General features: G+C 36.6%; 1 protein-coding gene across 1 annotated transcript in view; it reads right to left on the bottom strand.

Moving 5' to 3' along the window:
- Positions 1 to 282: 282 nt before the first annotated feature.
- The window catches only part of CHM (CHM Rab escort protein), a 244,442-nt gene continuing 221,520 nt past the window's right edge, over positions 283 to 23,204 (bottom strand). Inside the window, exon 15 of the mRNA XM_057718481.1 lies at positions 283 to 332. Within this exon, the coding sequence (XP_057574464.1) occupies positions 306 to 332 (27 nt within the window). The 3' untranslated portion in view covers positions 283 to 305. The remainder of the gene's footprint in view (positions 333 to 23,204) is intronic.

Here is a 23,204-nt window from a genome sequence, read left to right as displayed (position 1 = left end):
AGTGAATTAAATAAGAAACAGAAAAACAAATACCATGACAGCTGACAGGAGGCCCATCTCCTCAGGACATGCTGGGGCTTTGGCTTCTGGTACATGCAGGCCTGAGTCCATGCTGACAGCCTAGGCTTCAGGACAACAGAGGGCTGAGTCCTCAGGACCTGGTGGGGCTTCAGCTTTGGGACATTGTTGGGTCCAGTTCTCTCCAATAGGAGCCCAGTCTCCTCAGGATCTGCTGAGAGGTGATGCCACTGAAGGAAAAGGTAATCCACAGGACCCAAGACATGGTAGCTGCTAAAATATTCCTCCTACAGTGCCTTTAACCATGTAGAGTCCTACAAGGGAAATAAGAATCACAAGTTGAAGTTAAAAGTCGTCTGGTCTCAGATTTACCTGATGGTCACCAATGAGTTCCTGCAAGAGCCCAGAGATTTCTCCTTGAAGGTAAGCTTCTGGAAAAATCAGAGGGATAAAGAATGCAGCTGATACCCATTTTGTGCTGATCTCCAAGAGGGTGATAAGATTACCTAGGAGATGGTTCAAGATGGCAGAGTAGAAGGACGTGCACTCACTCCCTCTTGCAGGACCACTGGAATTACAACTAACTGCTGAACAATCATCAACAGAAAGACGCTGGAATTAACCAAAAAAGACACTCCACATCCAGAGACAAAGGAGAAGCTTCAATGAGATGGTAGGAGGGTCGCAATCATGATAAAATTGAATCCAATAACCACTGGGTGGGTGACTAAAAATTGGAGAAAAGTTATACCACAGAAGTCCACCCACTGGAGTGAGGGTTCTGAGCCCCACATCAGGCTTCCCAACCTGAGGGTCTGGCAATAGGAGGAGGAATCCCTAGAGAATCAGACTTTGAAGGCCAGCGGGATTTGACTGCAGGACTTCCACAGGACTGGAGGAAACAGAGACTCCATGTTTGGAGGGCAAACAAATATTAGTGTGCATACCAGGAGCCAGGGGGAACGAGCAGTGACCTCGTAGGAGACTGAACCAGACCTACTTGCTGGTGTTGGAGGGTTGCCTGCAGAGGTGGGGGGCATCTGTGGCTCACCAGGAGAACAGGGACACCAGCAGCAGGGGTTCTGGGAAGTACACATGGGCGTGAGCCATCTTTGAGTCCACCATTAGCCCCACCAAAGATCCTGTAAGCTCCAGTGATGGGTTGCCTCAGGCCAAACAAACAACAGGGTGGGAATGCAGCCACACCCCTTGGCAGACAAGCAGATTAAAGTTTTACTGAGCATCAGCCAGTAAAGCAACATCCACCCCTATGCATGACCAGTCACTCCCATCAGGAAGCATGCGTAAGCCTCTTAGATAGCTTCTTCCACAAGAGAGCAGACAGCAGTATCAAGCAGTATCAGCAGTATCTCCTCCTGTGGAACTGAAAACCACAACCACAGAAAGGTGGAGAAAATGAAAAGGCAGAGGACTTTGTACCAGATGAAGGAACAAGAAAAAACCACAGAAAAACAACTAAATGAAGTGGAGATAGGAAACCTTCCAGAAAAAAAAATTCAGAATAATGATAGTGAAGATGTTCCAGGACTTTGAAAAAAGACCGGATAAAAAAATCAAAAAGATGCAAGAAAACTTTAACAAAGACCTAGAAGAATTAAAGAACAAACAAACAGAGATATGCAACACAATAACTGAAATGAAAAATACACTAGAAAGGAACAATAGCAGAATAACTGAGGCAGAAGAATGACTAAGTGACCTGGAAGACAGAATGGTGAAAATTACTGATGCGGAAAAGACTAAAGAAAAAAGAATGAAAAGAAATGAAGACAGCTTAAGAGACCTCTGGGAGAACGTTAAATGCAACATTTGCATTATAGGGGTCCCAGAAGGAGAAGAGAGACAGAAAGGACCTGAGAAAATATTGGAAGAGATTATAGTCGAAAACTTCCCTAACATGGGAAAGGAAATAGTCACCCAAGTCCAGGAAGCACAGAGTCCCAGGCAGGATAAACCCAAGGAGAAAACACCAAGACACATAGCAATCAAATTGACAAAAAATAAAGGCAAAGTATTAAAAGCAACAAGGGAAAAATGACAAATAACATACGAGGGAACGTCCATAAGGGTAACAGCTGATTTCTCAGCAGAAACTCTTCAAGCCAGAAGGAAGTGGCACGATATATTTCAAGTGATGAAAGGGAAGAAACTACAACCAAGAATACTCTACCCAGGAGGATTTCATTCAGATTTGACAGAGAAATCAAAAGCTTTACAGACAAGCAACAGCTAAGAGAATTCATCAACACCAAACCAGCCTTACAACAAATTCTAAAGGAACTTATCTAAGTGGGAAACACAAGAGAAGAAAAGGACCTACAGAAACAAACCCCAAACAATTAAGAAAATGGTAATAGGAACGTGCATATCAATAATTACCCTGAATGTAAATGGACTAAATGCACCAACCAAAAGACACAGACTGGTTGAATGGATACAAAACAAGACCCATATACATGCTGTCTACAAGAGACCCATTTCAGACCTAGGGACACATACAGACTGAAAGTGAGGGGAAGGGAAAAGATATTCTATGCAAATGGAAATCAAAAGAAAGCCAGAGTATCAATACTCATATCAGATAAAATAGACTTTAAAATAAACACTGTTGCAAGGGACAAGAAAGGATGCTACATAAAGATCAAGGGATCAATGCAAGAAGAAGATATAACAATTATAAATATATATGCACCCAATATAGGAGCACCTCAGTACATAAGGCAAATGCTAACAAGTATAAATGAGGAAATCAACAGTAACACAATAATAGTGGGGGCCTTTAACATCCCACTGACAACAATGGACAGATCATCCAGACAGAAAATTGATGAGGAAATACAAGCTTTAAATGACACAATAAACCAGCTACATTTAATAGATGTATATAGGACATTACATCCAAAAGCAGCAAGTTATACTTTCTTCTCAAGTGCACAAGGAACATTCTCCGGGATAGATCACATTTTGGGTCACAAATCAATCCTTGGTTAATTTAAGAAAATTGAAATCGTATCAAGCATCTTTTCCAACCACAGCACTATGAGACTAGAAATCAATTACAGGGGAAAAAACTGTAAAAACGCAAACACATGGAGGTTAAACAATACACTACTAAATAACCAAGAGATCAGTGAAGAAATCAAAGAGGAAATCAAGAAATACCTAGAGACAAATGAAAACGAAAACACAACAATCCTAAACTTATTGGAATGCAGCAAAAGCAGTTCTAAGAGCGAAGTTTATAGCAATACAACCCTACCTCAAAAAACAAGAAAAATCCCAAATAAACAACCTAACATTACATGTAAAGAAACTAGAGAAAGAAGGCAAACAAAACCCAAAGTTAGTACAAGGAGAGAAAGCATAAAGATCAGAGCAGAAATAAACAAAATAGAAACAAAGAAAACAATAGTAAAAATCAATAAAACTAAAATCTGGTTCTTTGAGAAGATAATCAAAATTGATAAACCTTTAGGAAGATTCATCAAGAAAAAGAGAGAGAGGGCTCAAATCAACAAACTTAGAAATGAAATAAGAGAAGTTACAATGGACACCACAGAAATAAAAAGCACCATAAGAGACTACTACAAGCAACTATATACCATTAAAATGAAACCTCAAAGAAATGGACAGATTCTTAGGAAGCTATAAGCTTCCAAGACTGAATCAGGAAGAAATATAAAATATGAACAGACCAATCACAAGCAATGAAATTGAAACTGTGATTAAAAATCTTCCAAAAACCAGAAGTCTAGGAACAGATGGCTTCACAAGTGAATTCTGTCAAAGATTTAGAGAAGAGCTAACACCCATCCTTCTCAAACTCTTCCAAAAAATTTCCAAGGAAGGGACACTCCCAAACTCATTCTATGAGGCCACCATCACCCTGATATCAAAACCAGACAAGATACTACAAAAAAATATTAGAGACCAATATCACTGATGAATTTAGATACAAAAATCCTGAACAAAATGCTAGCAAACAGAACCCAACAACACATTAAAAGAATCACACACCATGCTCAAATGGGGTTTATCCCTGGAATGCAAGGATTCTTCAGTATATGCAAAGCAATCAATGTGATACACTGTATTAACAATCTGAAGGGAAAAAACCACATGATCATCTCAATAGATGCAGAAAAAACTTTTGACAAAATTCAACACCCATTTATGATAAAAACTCTCCAGAAAGTGGGCATAGAGGGAAGCAACCTCAATATGATAAAGGCCATATACAACAAACCCACAGCAAACATCATTCTCAATGGTGAAAATCTGAAAGCATTCCATCTAAGATCAGGAACAAGACAAGGATGTCCACTCTCCCCACTACTATTCAACAAAGTTTGGGAAGTCCTTGCCACAGCAATCAGAGAAGAAAAAGAAATAAATGGATTCCAAATTGGAAAAGAAGTAAAATTGTCATTGTTTGCAGATGACATGATACTATACTTAGAAAATCCTAAAGATGCCACTAGAAAACTATTTGAGCTAATCAATGCATCTGGTAAAGCTGCAGGATACAAAATTACCACACAGAAATCTCTTGCATTTCTATACACTAACAATGAAAGATCAGAAAGAGAAATTAAGGAAACAATCCCATTCACCATTGCAACAAAAAGAATAAAATACCTAGGAATAAACCTAAACAAAGAGGTAAATGACCTGTACTCAGAAAACTATAAGACAATAATGAAAGAAATCACAGATGACACAAACAGATGGAGAGATATACCATGTTCTTGGACTGGAAGAGTTGACACTGTGAAAATGACTATACTACCCAAAGCAATTTACAGATTCAATGCAATCCCAATCAAATTACCAATGACACTTTTTACAGAACTAGAACAAAAAATCCTAAAATTTGTATGGAGTCACAAAAGACCCTGGATAATCAAAGCAATCTTGAGGGAAAATATGGAGCTGGAGGAATCAGACTCCCTGATTTCAGACTATACTACAAAGCTACTGTAACCAAGACAATATGGTACTGGCACAAACACAGAAATATAGATCAATGGAACAGGACAGAAAGCCCAGAAATAAACTATGGTCAACTAACCTATGACAAAGGAGGCAAGGATATACAATGGAGAAAAGACAGCCTCTTCAATAAGTGGCACTGGGAAAACTGGACAGCTATATGGAAAAGAATGAAATCAGAATACTCCCTAACCCCATACACAAGAATTAACTCAAAACGGATTAAAGACCTAAATGTAAGGCCAGACACTATAAAACTATTTGAGGAAAACATAAGAAGAACACACTTTGACATAAGTCACAGCAAGCTCTTTTTTGACCCACCTTCTAGAGTAATGGAAATAAAAACAAAAATAAATAAGTGGGACCTAATGAAACTTCAAAGCTTCTGCACAGCAAAGGAAACTCTAAGCAAGACAAAAAGACAACCCTCAGCATGGGAGAAAACACTTGCAAATGAATCAACAGACAAAGGATTAATCTCCATCGTATATAAACAGTTCATGCAGCTCAATATCAGAAAACAAACAACCCAATCAAAAAATGGGCAGAAGACCTAAATAGGCATTTTTTCCAAAGAAGACATATGGATGGCCAAGAGGCACATGAAAAGCTGCTCAACATCACTAATTATTTGAGGAACACAAAGCAAAACTACAATGAGGTATGCAATGTATAACAAAGGAGAAAGAAAGCAAAGTATATGATTGAGCCCTAGATTTTCTGATGATGCTCACCTCACACCAGTTAGAATGCGCATCATCAGAAAATCTACAAATAGTAAATGTTGGAGAGGGTGTGTAGAAAAGGGAACCCTCTTGCACTGTTGATGGGAATGTAAATTGATACAGCCACTAAGGAGAACAGTATGGAGGTTCCTTGAAAAACTAAAGATAGAATTACCACATGACCCAGCAATCCCAGTAGTGGGCATTTACCCAGAGAAAACCAAAATTCAAAAAGACACATGCACCGCAATGTTCATTGCAGCACTATTTACAATAGCCAGGACAAGGAAGCAACCTAAATGTCCATCCACAGATGAATGGATAAAGAAGATGTGGCACATATACACAATGGAATATTACTCAGCCATAAAAAGGAACTAAATTGGGACATTTGTAGAGACATGGATGGACCTAGAGACTGTCATACAGAGTGAAGTGAGTCAGAAAGAGAAATACAAATATCGTATATTAACACATATGCAGAATATAAAAAAATGGTACAAATCATCTGGTTTGCAAGGCAGAAATAGAGGCACACACAGATGTAGAGATCAAACATATGGATACCAAGTGGGGAAAGCAGGAGGGGTTGGGGTGGGCTGAATTGGGAGATTGGGATTGCCATATATACATTACTAATAAGAAAAGAAATATCAAATTGTACACTTTAAATATATGCAGTTTATTGTATGTCAATTGTATCTCAATAAAAGTTGTCAAAAATTTTGTTTTCTATTGGCATGAAAAAGAAACAAAGCAAACAAACAAAAACAAATACCATGTGCTAACGCATATATATGGAATCTAGAAAAATGATACTGATGAAACTAATGGCAGGGCAGGAATAGAGATGCAGACATAGAGAATAGACTTGAGGACACAGTGGGGAATGGGATGCTGGGCCATGGTAAGAGAGCAGCATTGATATATATACACTACCAAATGTAAAATAGATAGCTAGTGGGAAGCTGCTACAGAACACAGGGAGATCAGCTCGATGCTTTGTGAAGACCTAAAGGGATGGGATAGGGAGTGTGGGAGGGAGGCTCAAGAGGGAGGGGATATGGGGATATGTGTATACATATAGCTGATTCACTTTGGTGTACAGCAAAAATTAACACAGTACTGTAAAGCAATTATACTCCAATAAACATGAAAAAATTAAAAATACATTAAAAACTCAGCTAAGTAGCTAAGACTAAAAAAGAAAAGAAAATAGATAAGCAACAAGGATATACTGTATAGCACAGGGAGTTAGAGCCATTATCTTGAAATAAGCCAAAATAGAGTATGTGCAAAATATACTGAATCACTATGCTGTACAACTGAAACTACCATAATATTGTAAATTAAATATACCTCAAGAAAAAATTTAAAAAAAATAAGCCCATAAATAACAATTGTTGGTGAGGATGTGGAGAAAAGGGAACACTCATGCACTTTTGGTGGGAATGTAAATGGTGTAGCTACTAAAGGAACCAGTATGCACGCTCTTCAAAAAATTAAATATAGAACTACCATACAATCCAGCAATTCCACTTCTGGCTATTTATCTGAAGACAATGAAAACACTAATTTTAACAGATATATGCAACCCTATGTTCACTGCAGCATTATTTATATAATAGCCAAGATAGGGAATCAACTTATGCGTCTATGGATAGGTGAATGGATAAAGAAGATGTGGGGTGTGTGTGTGTGTGTGTGTGTGTGTGTGTGTGTGTAATATTATTGAGCTATAAAAAGAATAAAATCTTGCCACTTGCAACAACATGGACAGACCTACAAGGTATTATGCTGAGTGAAATAATTCAGACAAAGAAAGACAAATACCATATGATTTCACTTATATATGGAATCTAATAAATAAAACACATGAACAAACAAAACAAAAATGTCGTAGATACAGGGAAGAAACAGATGGTTTGTGGGAAGACATTCGGGAACCTTTTTGAAACCTTGAAAATGTTGAAGTATGTGGGCCGAGCGATGGGATTCAGAATGTCCTGCTTGAGCAGTGGAGGAGCTGAGGGTGCGGGGTGTGGAGACTAACATCACCCTGTTTGGTCCTGAAGGATGGCTGGTTAGCCAAAGACGGGTAAGATTCCTCAGAGGAGGAACAACCTAAGACAGGCACAGCCGCAGAGGGGCCAACAGGGGTGGCACATAGAGCCTTCCTTATATCACCGTGTTTGGCCCTGGAGGATGACTGGTTAGCCAGAGACGGGTAAGATTCCTCAAGGGAGGAACAACCTAAGACAGGCACAGTCGCAGAGGGGCCAACACGGGTGGGGCACAGACCCCCAATATCTGAGAGAGGTCTCCTGCCCCCAGGGCTGTTTTGCTCTCCACACCCAGCTCAAATCCACACCTGCTCAGCTCGGACCCAGGAGGCAAACAAGGATCATTGCCCCAGTCATGTGAGGCCTTTGATTGTTTATGAGTGTAACCTGAGAATGTTAGCCCATGAACTCAATAAAAGCAACCTGGGATGAGTCAGCAGGGCTCTTGATCCTAGAGGTCTTGAGTCCCCCGGTCCCATCTTTCTCTTCAGTCTGTGTCTGTGTCTTCTTCAAGCTTGCGGCACCCGTCACTCACCTCGAGTCAGCGAGCTGGTCTTGGCAATGGTTGCCAGAGGGAAATGGGGGTGAGGGGAGGAGACGAATAGGTGAGGGAGATAAAGAGGTACAAACTCTCAATTACATAATAAATGAGTCACGAGTATGAAATGTACAGTATGGGGAATATAGTCAATAATAATGTATTATCTTTGTTAACTAGAGTTGTTGTGGTGATCATTTTGGAATATATAGAAATAATGAATCATTATGTTGTGCGCCAGGAACTAACATAGTGTTGTAGATCAATTATACTTCTAAAACAAACTCATAGAAAATGAGATCAGATTTGTAGTTACCAAAGGAAGAGGAGTGGGGGGGAGGGGATTGGATACAGGTAGTGAAAATGTACAAACTTCCAGTTATAAAATAAATAAATACTAGGGAGGTAATGCACAACATCATAAATATAATTAACACTGCTGTATATTATATATGAAAGTTAAGAAAATAAATCAAGAGTTCTCATCACAAGGAAAAACATCTTTTTCTTTTATTTTGTATCTATATGAGATGATGGATGTTCACTAAACTTACTGTGGTTATCATTTCATGATGTATATCATTATTAGTCCAATCATTATGTTACATACAAACATACAGAAAATACACAAAAACACTGTAAGACACCTTGGAATAAATAAAAGGTGGGCAAGACCTTTGAATCAGTCAAGGTAACACTAGGCTATGCTGTGGTGACACATAATCCCTGAAATCTCCATGCTGTAACACAACACAGAACTATTTCTTATAACTTATTTAGTTCTTATAACTTAATTACAGTTTTTCTGAGTCAGATGGCCCTCTGGCACAGCTTTCTCTCAAGAGATGACATGGTATTCCTGGAATCTTCCAACTTGTGGCAATGCCATCTGTAACATGTGGCCTATTAGTGATGGAAAAGGGGGAAAGGATTGGAGGAGGCCAACTAGCTCTTAATTGCCCAATTACCCTAACCTATCTTCAAGGGAGGATGGGAAATGTAGAGCTGAACATGGATATTTGGTGATCATTATTAGTCTCTGCCAACAAGCATAAGACTATTGAAAAGCTTATGCTTTTCCTTATGGAAAAACTAAATAAATGGTGTGATATACCATGTTCATGGATGGGAGGTGGGGTAGGATTGGATGCAATTCCAATCAAAAATTACAACAAATATTTATGTGTGTGCTTGTGTATGGAACTTTACCAGTTGATTCCTAAATGTTTATGAAAAACCAAAGGGCCTAGAATAGCCAAGACAATTTTGAAGAAAAAAGTGAGGGGGAGAAGCTGACTTTAATAGGTATCAAAATATGTTACAAAAGTTACAGGAATTAAAATAACGTGGTATCATAGGAATAAACAAAAAAATCAATGAAACTGAATAGAATCCAGAATAGAATCTAATACTTGATAATGATAGTAGTTCAAATTAGTATGAAAGGGATGAACTAGTCAATAAATGGTGTTAGGGCAACTGGATATTCATATATGAAAAGTTATAGTAGATTATTATTTCACATAATTACCTCAACTAAATTTTAAGTGGATTAAAGAGCTAAAGTTTAAACAATACCATAACAGTATTTGAAAAACCTATAGGACTTATTTTCATAATATCAATTTGGGGAAGACTTTTCTAAACAAGATGCAAAGAGCAGAAGCCATAAAGGAAAATATTGAGTGATTTGATTATATCAAAATTTAAATTCTTCTATGTAACAAATTACCCCATAAACAATATTAAAATCCAGAATTGGGGAAAAATATTCACAACATATATAACAAATAATTAGTATGCAGAATATAAAAAGAACTGTTAACAAATCATAATAGTGGCAAGGGCATGGATTGGTAAATCACAGAGGAAGTCATTCAAAATCACCAATAAACATGTGCTCAGATGCATAAGTAATCAGGGAAATGCAAAGTATAACAATATGATGCCATGTTTTGGCCCGTCACATTGGCAGACAGTAAAAGAATAATAACATCCAGTATGAATGAGAGTGCAAATTGATAAAGTCTTTTTGGAGTACCATTTGGCAATTTCTATCAAAATTTTAAATGTACATATTCTTTAACCCAGGAATTCAATCTCTAAGAATGCCATGTTTCTCATCAGAAATATACATGTGAACAGAGATATGTGTATGAAATGTTCATTGAATTATTGCTTGCTATAGCAATGAAACTGGAAACACCTAAATGTTCATTAATAGTGACTGGTTAAATGAATTTCATACCATGGAACACTATGCAGCTATTAAAAAGGGGGAAGCAGATTTTTATGTATAGGTATTTTATGATGCCTAAGATATATTGTTTTGTAAAAAGCCAGTTACAGAACTGTGATATGAGCCAATTAATGTTTAAAATTTTTTAAAAAGGATTTTGTACCCTATACTCAGTGTGTCTGTGTGTACATGTGTGCGTGCATAGAAAAATATCTGAAAGAACACAGAAAACAGCAGTTTCACATCTGGTGAGGAGTGATATTAGAAGTGCTCATGAATGAAAATGTCAAAAAGTGTAGAAAATCCAAAAAAGTATAAAGGGAAAAGATTATTCATATAATCACACAATTCAAAAATAATGTCACCATTTTGTGTGCACTCTTCTAGAATTCGCATATATACACATATGCATGGAGACTTCCCTCTTTTTCACACAAAATGGGATCATGCTATACATGCTATTTCTGTAACTTGCTTTTCTTAATTAAAAAAATTTTAAATTGAAGTATAGTTGATTTACAATGTTGTGTTAGTTTCAGGTATACAGCTGTAACTTGCTTTTTTTGTTTAATCACATATTGTGGATTTTTTGTCCCATGACATTAATTACCTACTTATTTATTTATAAAACATTTATAGGGCTTACTACACTTCAGGCACTTTCCCAGATCCCTTGCTTATATATACATCTAGATTCTTTTAATGTTCTTTTAAGATATTTTTACTGCTGAAGCATTAACTTTTGTGTATGTAACATCAGCATTGCTCATACAGACCTGTATTTTGATATTTGAAGAAGAAGGAGGGAAAGAATATCTCGGTTCAATCACAGCCCATCACTGTGATTGAATTGAGATATTTTTCAAAGAAATTTATATGCACAGGTTGAGGTTTTTATAGAAAATACCTGCAAAATGTACTTTTGGTTTGGACTGCAACATGAACAGAAAAACAAATCAATGACACTTGCTACAAAACTTTATTTAAATATATGCCACATTCCTGATATGCATCCAAGTAGATTCCCTTACCACAAATAGGATTGTTAGTCGAATATTTATTGTCTGTTCAAGTTATGGCACAAGTAGTGTTTTCTATGCCAGTTCCCTTTGATCAGACCTCCTATGCAGACAGCCACTACATCTGTTTGGATCTTCCCCGTCAAGTTCTAAGTTCCAATTGCCGGAGAGATTTACAGTATTTCCACAAAGTTTCCATTTCAGCCTGTGATGCACCAATCACTATTATAATATGGGCAAAAAGCCTGTAAATAAAGCTAGTGGTGGAATCCATAACAAATGCTTTCCCAACCTTGAATTTCACATGCCTCCTGAATTTCCTGTGATTAAATGACTAAATTTTAGGTATTCGGAAACAGTTTACTTGATAAAATTGAAATTGGAAAGTACATTGTGCTGTTTTTCTTGGGATTGAAACTGAATATTTAGGTTTGTCTCTTTTAATGGAATTATAGATGTCACTTTTCATCTTGTAGGTTAAAATATCAAAACCCACTAATACCCAGTAATGACAGGGACTGTGATCTGATTAATGGGGTACAGCTAGGAAACATCTGTCCAGGTTTACTAAAAATTCTCTAACACATCTGCTGTTGCAGTAATGGTGAAGAGAACAATGACTGGCAATTAGGAAACCTGAGTCCTAATCCTGGCTCTGTCCTTAATCATGCAACAGCAAAGCTGCCTCTTGTTGAGGGCTTTTCTATGTGCCAGGAACTTTGCTGAATGCTTCACATGGATTTTCTCATATTCATTCTTTCAAAAATCCTATGCAGTAGATACTATCAACATTCACATTGAACAAACAAGAAAATGGATAACTACAGAGGAAGGAATAGTTTGCCAAGTGTTAGAGTTAATAAGTGGAGGAACCAGGATTCAAATCCAAGTCTCTATGTACTCTAATGGATTCATGCTAACAATAATGAAAATAACCATTAAAACATTACAAAAAAATCCAAGTCTCTCTTATTCCAAACCCCATTCTTAAATACTAAATCGTCCTGTGTTTCTAGCTTTAAGGCTTTTGGACAAGTTTCTTCCTCTTTCTTGGCCTCAGTTACAAAATGAGGAGATTGGACTAGGAGTAAATGATGTCTTAAGATTTCCTCCAGCTCATTCATTTTAGCCATTGTTTCTTCTTTCAACTATATGGTCAAGCTTCATACCAAGTCTTTGGCTTTGTACATTGGAGATGTTCAGAAATCTTTTTTTATGCACCGTTGGTGGGAATGTAAATTGATACAGCCACTATGGAGAACAGTATGGAGGTCCCTTGAAAAGCTAAAAATAGAGTTACCTTATGACCCAGCAATCCCACTACTGGGCATATACCCAGAGAACACCATAATTCAAAAAGACACATGCACGCCAATGTTCATTGCAGCACTACTTACAATAGCCAGGACATGGAAGCAACCTAAATGTCCATCCACAGATGAATGGATAAAGAAGATGTGGCACATACATACAATGGAACATTACTCAGCCATAAAAAGAAACAAAATTGGGACATTTGTAGAGACATGAATAGACCTAGAGACTATCATACAGAGTGAAGTGAATCAGAAAGAGAAAAACAAATATTGTATATTAACACATATGTGGAATATAGAAAAATGGTACAAATCAACTGGTTTGCAAGGAAGAAATAGAGACACAGATGTAGAGAACAAACATATGGACACCAAGTGGGGAAAGCAGGTGGGGTTGGGGTGGGCTGAATTGGGAGATTGGGATTGCCATATATACATTAAATAAGAAAAGAAACATCAAATTGTACACTTTAAATATATGCAGTTTATTGTATTTCAATTGTATCTCAATAAAAGTGCTAAAAAAGTCTTTTTTCTTAATAAATGTTTTGCAACTATTTCTTGTGGAGTTTTATTTCCATATTCATATTTAATGAGAGTATATTTTCCCTTAGGGGTATAATACGGAAATAGATTTGAAATGCTGGTGTAAGTGGACTGGATGGCTCACCATCTTGCTCTGCTATATCCTGCCATTGCTGGAAAAGAGTGCACAACTTAAAAGTTGAGAATTATGTTTTATTCAGCAGACAAAACTGAGGACTTAAGCCCGGGACACAACATTTTCAGATAGCTTTGAGAGACTGCTCTGAAGAGGTAAGGGAAGAGCCAGGATATATAGGGGTTTTTGCAATAAAGACCAGCTAGTCAGAACATTAAAAGATTACTGTTAATTAGATAGAAAGATATACCATGTTCTTGGATTGGAAGAATCAATATTGTGAAAATGACTATACTACCCAAGGCAATCTACAGATTCAATGCAATCCCTATCAAATTACCAATGGCACTTTTCACAGAACTAGAAGAAAATTTTAAAATTTGTATGGAAACACAAAAGATCCCAAATAGCCAAAGCAATCCTAAGAAAGAAAAACAGAGCTGGAGGAATCAGACTCCTTGACTTCAGACTACAAAGCTACAGTAATCAAAACAGTGTGGTACTGGCACAAAAACAGAAGTATAGACCAATGGAACAGGATAGAAAGCCCAGAAATAAACCCACACACCTATGGTCAATTAATCTGCAACAAAGGAGGAAAGAATATACAATGGAGAAAAGACAATTGATTCAATAGTGGTACTGGGAAAACAGGAAAGCTACATGTAAAACAATGAGATTAGGGACTTCCTTGGTGGTGAAATGGTTAAGACTCTGTGCTCCCAATGCAGGGGGCCCAGGTTTGATCCCTGGTCAGGGAACTAGATCCTACATGCATGCCACAACTAAGGAGACTGTGTGCTGCAACCAAGGATCCTACCTGCCACAACTAAGGAGCTTGTGTGCTGCAACTAAGGAGCCAGTGAGCCACAACTAAGACCCAGCACAACCAAATAAATAAATATTAAAAAACCAATGAGATCTGAACATTCTCTAACACCATACACAAAAGTAAACTCAAAATGGATCAAAAACCTAAATGTAAGGCCAGATACTATAAAATTCATAGAGGAAAACATAGACAGAACACTCGATATAAATCGCAGCAATATGTTTTTGGACCCACCTCCTAGAGTAATGAAAATAAAAAGAAAAATAAATAAATGGACCTAATTAAACTTAAAAGCTTTTGTACAGCAAAGAAACCATCAACAAAATGAAAAGACAACCCACAGAATAGGAGAAAATATTTGCAAAAAAAGCAACCAACAAGGGATTACTCTCCAAAAAACACAAACAGCTCATGAAACTCAATAACAAAAAAAAAAGAAAACCACAAAAAACAAAACAAAACAAAAAAAAACAATCAAAAATGTGCAGGGGATCTAAATAGACATTTCTTCGAAGAAGAGATACAGATGGCCAAAAAGCACAGGAAAAAATGCTCACCATCACATCAGACAAATGCAAATCAAAACTACAATGAGGTATCACCTCGCACTGGTCAGAATGGCCATCATCAAAAAGTCTACAAACAATAAATAATGCTAAAGAGAGTGTAGAGAAAAGAGACTCCTCCTACACTGTTGGTGGGAATGGAAATTGGTACAACTGCTATGGAGGTTCCTTAAAAAACTAAAATTAGAGCTACCATAGGATCCAGCAATCCCACTACTGTGCATATATCCAGAGAAAACCATAATCTGAAAGGAGACATGCACCCCAGTGTTTATTGCAGCACTATTTAAAATAGCCAAGACATGGAAGCAACCTAAATATCCAACGACAGAGAAATGGATAAAGAAGATTTGGTACATATATACAATGAAATATTACTCAGTCATAAAAAAGAATGAAATAATGCCATTTGCAGCAACATGGATGGACCTAGAGATTACCATACAAGTGAAGTAGGTTAGACAGAGAAAGACAAATATCATATGATATTACTCATATGTGGAATCTAAATCTTAAAAAATGATACAAATGAACTTATTTACAAAACAGAAATAGACTTACAGATATCAAAAACAAACTTACCGTTACCAAAGGGGAAACCTGGGGGGAGGAATAAATCAGGAACTTGGGATGAACATACACACTACTATATAAAAGATATATATACATATAAGACATATACTCAACAAGGACCTAATGTATAGCACAGGAAACTCTACTCAATATTCTGTGATAACCTCTATGAGAGAAGAATCTAAAAAAGAATGAATATATGTATATGCATAACTGAATCACTTTCCTGTATACCTGAAACTAACACATTGTAAATCAACTATTCTTCAATAAAATTAAAAATTTTTAAAAAAGATTGCTGTTAATTAAAGAAAACCAGATATCTCAAGTTAGGGAATTTAGTGCTTTTGTGTATATGGGAAGATGCAAAATCCACAACTCATTAAAATCATTCCTTTGATATGCACCTCATCTATTTGGGACCAGTATCCTGTGCTTTCTCATCGTGAGTCTCCTCAGGGTGCACTGTTGTGGGGGGTGTGGTGGATGCAGCAGTTGACTGCTTGATGGCAGGCATCCTGTTTCTATCTTGAGTTCCCTCTGGGCTCACTCTAGGGGCAGCTGTAATGTGATGGCTTGATGGCTGCAACATCCTTTGTTTACTAATATGGCAGCCAAAAATTTTTTTTCATTGATACTGCCAAGGTGTTCCTGCTTTTATACCTACATATTACTGATCACCCAGAGAGTGAAGGAGACAAAGGAAGGGATGTGGTGGGGGCAGCAGAGGCCACCCCAATACCCTATTAGGAGAGGCTACTTAGGATCCTATGGTATAAGCCATAGCTTTAAGTTCCCACTCCCAGCTCTATTTAGCCCCCACAATTCTAAGTACACATTGAACACATGATATTCCACATTTCCAGAGGATATTATTCCATTTTCCATTTTCCACTGTGAAGTAGGCTTACACAGGCAGACTTCCCAGGTTTTACTGAAGAAGATCAACATTTGCTTATTTATAAGGCCTGGACCACATTGCAAATGCCATGGTTTTACAACTTAACTCTTACACATCTAAGAAAAAGAGGAAAAAACTATCCATCATAAAATCTTTTGGTCAAGAAGACTGTGGCCATGTAGTATTAATGAAAAATATGAATCAAGTGTAAGGGGTATTTTTGAATGGCAATTTCACATGGACTTATTGAGAGCAATCTGATAGATGGGTTCTACTATTAGGAAGGAACTGTAGTCCCCCAATAATCTTCACTTTAAGTCAACACACTTTATGCCTCACATGTATTCCTGCAAAGTTGTCCACAAACTGCACTTCTGTCAATCCATATCTTCTCCTATACTTCCACAATCATTTTAGAATTCCTTATTTTCAATTTGATCTTCATTTGGCAGTGGTTCTACCTACCACACCTACTTCTCTCTGCCTAGAAGTTAATAGCTTATGCTGCACTATTACATACCATCAGGGAACTCCTAGGAACTCCTACTTAAAAGCAGCCTGAATCCTTTGGTAAAGCAAAGAACTTTGTAATGGGCACAGTCACCCTCCAAAATGTTGTGCTTTACAAATCTAGATCTTCTTATAGAGTGCCCCCTTAAAACAGGATGTGTCTGAATATGGATTAGCATCTCAAATCTAGCAGTCAAAAATTATTTTCAGATCTGAAAGACAAATGATGTTCAAGATTCAGCTTATCTGTCCCTACAACATTCAAATCAAGATTTAGAAAAGGAATGGCATTTTCCTTTAGGCAATTTTTTCCAATTATAATGAAGATTAATAGAGAGCAGTTTTAAGTATAACAAGGGAGTTCAACTCGAGGATGGAAGATGTCTTAGAGGACTGGGATGGGGAGGGTGGGGGGGACTCGAGGGAGGGTGGGGGGGGAGTCAAGGGAAGGAGGGAATACGGGGATATGTGTATAAAAACAGATGATTGAACTTGGTGTACCCCCCCAAAAATAACAAAAAAATAAATAAAATTTAAAACAACAACAACAAAAAAAAGAAAGAAAAGAAAAGAAAAGGAATGGCATTTTCCTTTAGGCAATTTTTTCCAGTTATAATGAAGATTAATAGAGAGCAGTTTTAAGTTCTGCACAAATCTTTTTGTTGCTATTGCTCAACCAAAGGAAACCACTTTCTGGTACATTATCCATTTCTGACTTAAAAATTTTAAGCTCCTGAGGGTTTAGAACTTAGTTTATATCTAATGCTTTGTAAATTTACCTATCTGTAAAACTTAAATGTTTACATATTATGCAAATAGCTTCCATACCAAGTAAAGGTGAATTTCGGCAAAACCTTAGGCCATATTTGAACTTGAGTCTTATTCCAGAGTATTACTTTGAAAACATATTTCTAAGACAAATCCAAATCAAAAAGGACAATTTCACATCATGTGTACCAAAGGCACTAAGTTTAGGTACCCTACCAATAGTTGACTTTGATTGTAACAACAGTTGCTTTTCACAGCATATACTTGTTAGATGGGTATCACCTCTCCTACAGTTTTTCTCAGAATAAATTGATAGTACTTAGAAGTCACCAAGATGGTTCTCTGCCAAAGGTCTTCTCAAGTGTAGATAATATTTGCTTTTTTCTTTGATTTATTTTCCCTTTTGTGTAGAACTGTGGACCTTAATATTTTATGACATTTCCTAATCAGTAAAAATCCAAATTCGCACAGTACACAAATGCATTCACAAAACTACACACATATTTACACAGATAGAGGTGGATTGGAAGGTTCTAATAATGAAAATTTCCAGACGTGTTTATGTAAAATGAAAAAATTTTAATTTAAAATGTCGTGTTTGCAAGTACCAGAATTCAACATGCATTTTTTTCTTTTTTTTGATCTTTATTGGAGTATAATAGCTTTACACTGTTGTGCCAGTTTCTGCGGTACAACAAAGTGAATCAGATGTATTTATACATATATCCCCATATCCCCTCCCTCTTGAGCCTCCCTCCTGAGCATCCCTCCCACCCTCCCTATCCCACCCCTCTAGGTCATCAGCAATCATCAAGTTGATCTCCCTGTGTTAGCCAGTTGCTTCCCACTAGCTATCTATTTTACATTTGGTAGTATATAAATGTCAATACTACTCTTTAACTTTGTTCTAGCTTCTCCTTCCCCACCTACCTATGTTCTCAAGTCTGTTCTCTACCTCTGCATCTTTATTCTTCCTCTACCACTGAGTTCATCAATACCATTTTTTTTAGATTCCATATATATGTGTTAGCATATGGTATTTGTTCTCCTTCAAACTTACTTCACTCTGAATGACAGACTCTAAGTCCATCCACTTCATTACAAATAACTCAATTTCATTCCTTTTTATGGTGGAGTAATATTCCATTGTATATATGTGCCACATCTTTATCCATTCACCTATCGATGGACACTTAGATTGCTTCCATGTCCTGGCTATTGTAAATAATGCTGCAATGAACATTGTGATACATGCTTCTTTTTGAATTATGGTTTTCTCAGAGTATGTGCCAAGTAGTGGGATTGCTGGATCACATGGTAGTTCTATGTTTAGTTTTTTAAGGAATCTCCATACTGTTTTCCATAGTGTCTGTATCAATTTACATTCCCACAAACAGTGCAGGAGGGTTCCCTTTTCTCCACAGCCTCTCCAGCATTTATTGTTTCGAGATTTTTTGATGATGGCCAGTTTGACTGGTGTGAGGTGATACCTCATTATGGTTTTGATTTGCATTTCTCTAATGATTAGTGATGTTGAGCATCATTTCATGTGTTTGTTGGCCATCTGTATGTCTTCCTTGGAGAAATGTCTGTTTAGGTCTTCTGCCCATTTCTGGATGGGGTTGTTTCTTTTTTTTGATATTGAACTGCATGAGCTGCTTATATATTTTGGAGATTAACCTTTTGTCAGTTGCTCCATTGGCAAATATTTTCTCCCATTCTGAGGGTTGTCTTTTTGTCATATTTATGGTTTCCTTTGCTGCACAAAAGCTTTTAAGTTTCATTACGTCCCATTTGTTTATTCTTATTTTTATTTCCATTACTCTAGGAGGTGGGTCAAGAAAGATCTTGCTGTCATTTATGTCACAGAGTGTTCTGCCTATGTTTTCCTCTATGAGTTTTATAGTGTCAGGCCTTACATTTAGGTCTTTGATCCATTTTGAGTTTATTTTTGTGCATAGTGTTAATGTTATAAATTCCTCCTTTTACAAGTAGCTGTCCAGTTTTCCCAGCATGACTTACTGAAGAGGCTGTCTTTTCTACATTGTATATTCTTGCCATCTTTGTCAAAGATAAGATGACCTTATGTACAGGGGTTTATCTCTGGGCCTTCTATTCTGTTCCATTGATCTATATTCCTATTTTTGAGCCAGTACCATACTGTCTTGATTACTGTAGCTTTGTAGTATACTCTGAAGTCAGGGAGTCTGATTCCTCTAGTTCTGTTTTTTCTTCTCAAGATTGCTTTGGCTATTTGGGGGATTTTGTGTTTCCATATAAATTGTATATTTTTTGTGTTCTAGTTCTGTGAAAAATGCCATTGGTAATTTGATAGAATTTGATAGAGATTGCACTCAATCTATAGATTGTTTTGGATAGCATAGTCATTTTCACAACATTGATTCTTCCAATCTAAGAACATGGTATATCTCTCCATCCATTTGTGTCATCTTTCATTTCTTTCATCAGTGTCTTATAATTTTCTGCATAAAGATATTTTGCCTCCCAAGGTATGTTTATTCCTAGATATTTTATTCATTTTGTTGCAATGGTAAATGGGAGTGTTTTCTTAATTTCTCTTTCTGATTTTTCATTGTTGGTGTATAGGAATGCAAGAGAGTTCTGTGCATTAATTTTGTATCCTGAAACTTTATCAAATTCTGTGATTAACTCAGTTTTCTGGTAGCATCTTTAGGGTTTTCTATATACAGTATCATGTCATCTGTAAACAGTGACATTTGTACTTCTTTTTCAATTTGGATTCCATTTATTTCTTTATGTTCTCTGATTGCTGTGGCTAACACTTCCAAAACTATGTTAAATAATACTGGTGAGAGTGGACACCCTTGTCTTCTTCCTGATCTTAGAGGAAATGCTTTCAGTTTTTCACCATTGAGGATGATGTTGACTGTGGATTTGTCATATATGGCCTTTATTAGGTTGAAGTAGGTTCCCTCTATGCTTTCTTTCTGGAGAGTTTTTATCATAAATTGGTGTTGAATTTTGTCAAAAGCTTTTTCTGCATCTATTGAGATTATTATATGGTTTTTATCCTGCAGTTTATTAATATGGTGTATCACATTGATTGATTTGCATATATTGAAGAATCCTTGCATTCCTGGGATAAACTCCACATGATTATGGTGTGTGATCCTTTTAACGTGCTGATGGATTCTGTTTGCTAGTATTTTCTTGAGATTTTTGGTTCATCAGTGATATTGGCCTGTAATTTTCTTTTTTGTGACATCTTTGCCTGGTTTTGGTATCAGGGTGATGGTGGCCTCATAGGATGAGTTTGGCAGTGTTTCTCTCTCTGCTATATTTTGGAAGAGTTTGAGAAGGATAGGTGTTAGCTCTTCTCTAAATGTGATAGAATTTGCCTGTAAGGCCATCTGGCCCTGGGCTTTTTTGGTTGGAAGATTTTTAATCACAGTTTCAATTTCAGTGCTTGTGATTGGTCTGTTCATATTTTCTATTTCTTCCTGGTTCAGTCTTGGAAGTTTGTACTTTTCTAAGAATTTTTCCATTTCTTCCAGGTTGCCCATTTTATTGGCATATAGTTGTTTGTAGTAGTCTCTCATGATCCTTTGTATTACTGCAGTGTCAGTCGTTATTTCTCATTTTTCATTTCTGATTCTGTTGATTTGTGTCTTCTCTTTTTTCCTGATGTGTGTGGCTAATGGCTTATCAATTTTGTTTATCTTCTCAAGGAACCAGTTTTTAGCATTATTGATCTTAGCTGTTGTGTCCTTGATTTCTTATTTGTTTATTTCTTATCTGATCTTTATAATTTCTTTCCTTCTGCTGACTTTGGGATTTTTTGCTCTTCTTTCTCTAATTGCTTTAGATGTAGGTTTAGGCTGTTTATTTGAGATTTTTCTTGTTTCTTGAGGTAGGATTGTATTTCAATGAAGTTACCTCTTAGAACTGCTTTTGCTGCATCCCCTATTTTTGGGTCATCATATTTCCATTGTTGTTTGTTTTATTTCCTCTTTGATTTCTTCAATGATCTCTTGGTTATTTACTAGAGTGTTGTTTAGCCTCCATGTGTTTGTATTTTTTACAGTTTTTTTCCTGTAATTGATATCTAGTCTCATAGCATTGTGGTCAGAGAAGATATTTGATATGATTTCCATTTTCTTAAATTTATTGAGGCTTGATTTGTGAGCCAAGATGTGACCTATCCTGGATAATGTTCCATGTACACTTGAGAAGAAAGTGTATTCTGTTGTTTTTGGATGGAAAATCCTATAAATATCAATTAAATCCATCTGGTCTAGTGTCTCATTTAGAGCTTGTGTTTCTTTTTTAAATTTCTGTTTGGATGATCTGTCCATTGGTGTATGTGGGGTGTTAATGTCCCCAACTATTATTGTATTACTATCAATTTCCCACTTTATGGCTGTTAGCATTTGCTTTATGTATTGGGGTGCTCCTATGTTGGATGCATGCATATTTACAATTGTTATATCTTCTTCATGGTTTAAGCCCTTTTTCATTATGTAGTGTTCTTTCTTGTCTCTTGTAATAGTCTTTATTTTAATGTCTATTTTGTCTGATATGAGTATTGCTACACCAGCTTCCTTTTGATTTCCATTTGCATGGAATACCTTTTTCCAACCATTCACTCTCAGTCTGTATGTTTCCCTAGTTCTGAAGTGTGTCTCTTGTAGACAGCATATAAATTGGTCTTATTTTTGTATCTATTCAGCCAGTCTGTGTCTCTTAGTTGGAGCATTTAAGCCATTCACATTTAAGGTAATTATCGAAATGTATGTTCCTATTACCATTTTCTTAATTGTTTTGGGTTTGTTTTTTGTCTTTTCCTTCTCTTGTGTTTCCTGCCTAGAGAAGTTCCTTTAGCATTTGTTGTAACGCTGGTCTGGTGGTGCTGAATTCTATTAGTTTTTGCTTGTCTGTAAAGCTTTTAGTTTCTTCTTCAAATCTGAATGAGATCCTTTCTGGGTAGAGTAATCTTGGTTGCAGGTTTTTCCCTTTCATCACTTTAAATATATGCTGCCACTCCCTTCTGGCCTGCAGAGTTTCTGCTGAAAGATTAGCTGTCTTATGGGTTTTCCCTTATATGTTATTTGTTGCTTTTCCCTTGCTTCTTTTAATATCTTTTCTTTGCATTTAATTTTTCATAGTTTGATTAATATGTGTGTCAGTGTGTTTCTCCTTGAGTTTATCATATATGATACTCTCTGTGCTTCCTGGGCTTGATTAACTATCTCTTTTCCCATGTTAGGGAAGTTTTCCAATATAATCTCTTCAAATGTTTTCTCAGACCCTTTGTTTTTCTCTTCTTTTTCTTTGACCCCTATAATTCAAACGTTGGTACCTTTAATGTTGTCCCAGAGGACTCTGACACTGTCCTCCATTCTTTTCTTTTCTTTTTTTTTTCTTTATTCTGCTCTGTGTCCATTATTTCCATCATTCTATCTTCCAGGTAACTTATC

This window comes from Hippopotamus amphibius, chromosome X (genome assembly GCF_030028045.1).
Source record: "Hippopotamus amphibius kiboko isolate mHipAmp2 chromosome X, mHipAmp2.hap2, whole genome shotgun sequence".
NCBI classification, from domain to species: domain Eukaryota; kingdom Metazoa; phylum Chordata; class Mammalia; order Artiodactyla; family Hippopotamidae; genus Hippopotamus; species Hippopotamus amphibius.
This window is presented reverse-complemented; position numbering and strand designations above follow the sequence as displayed.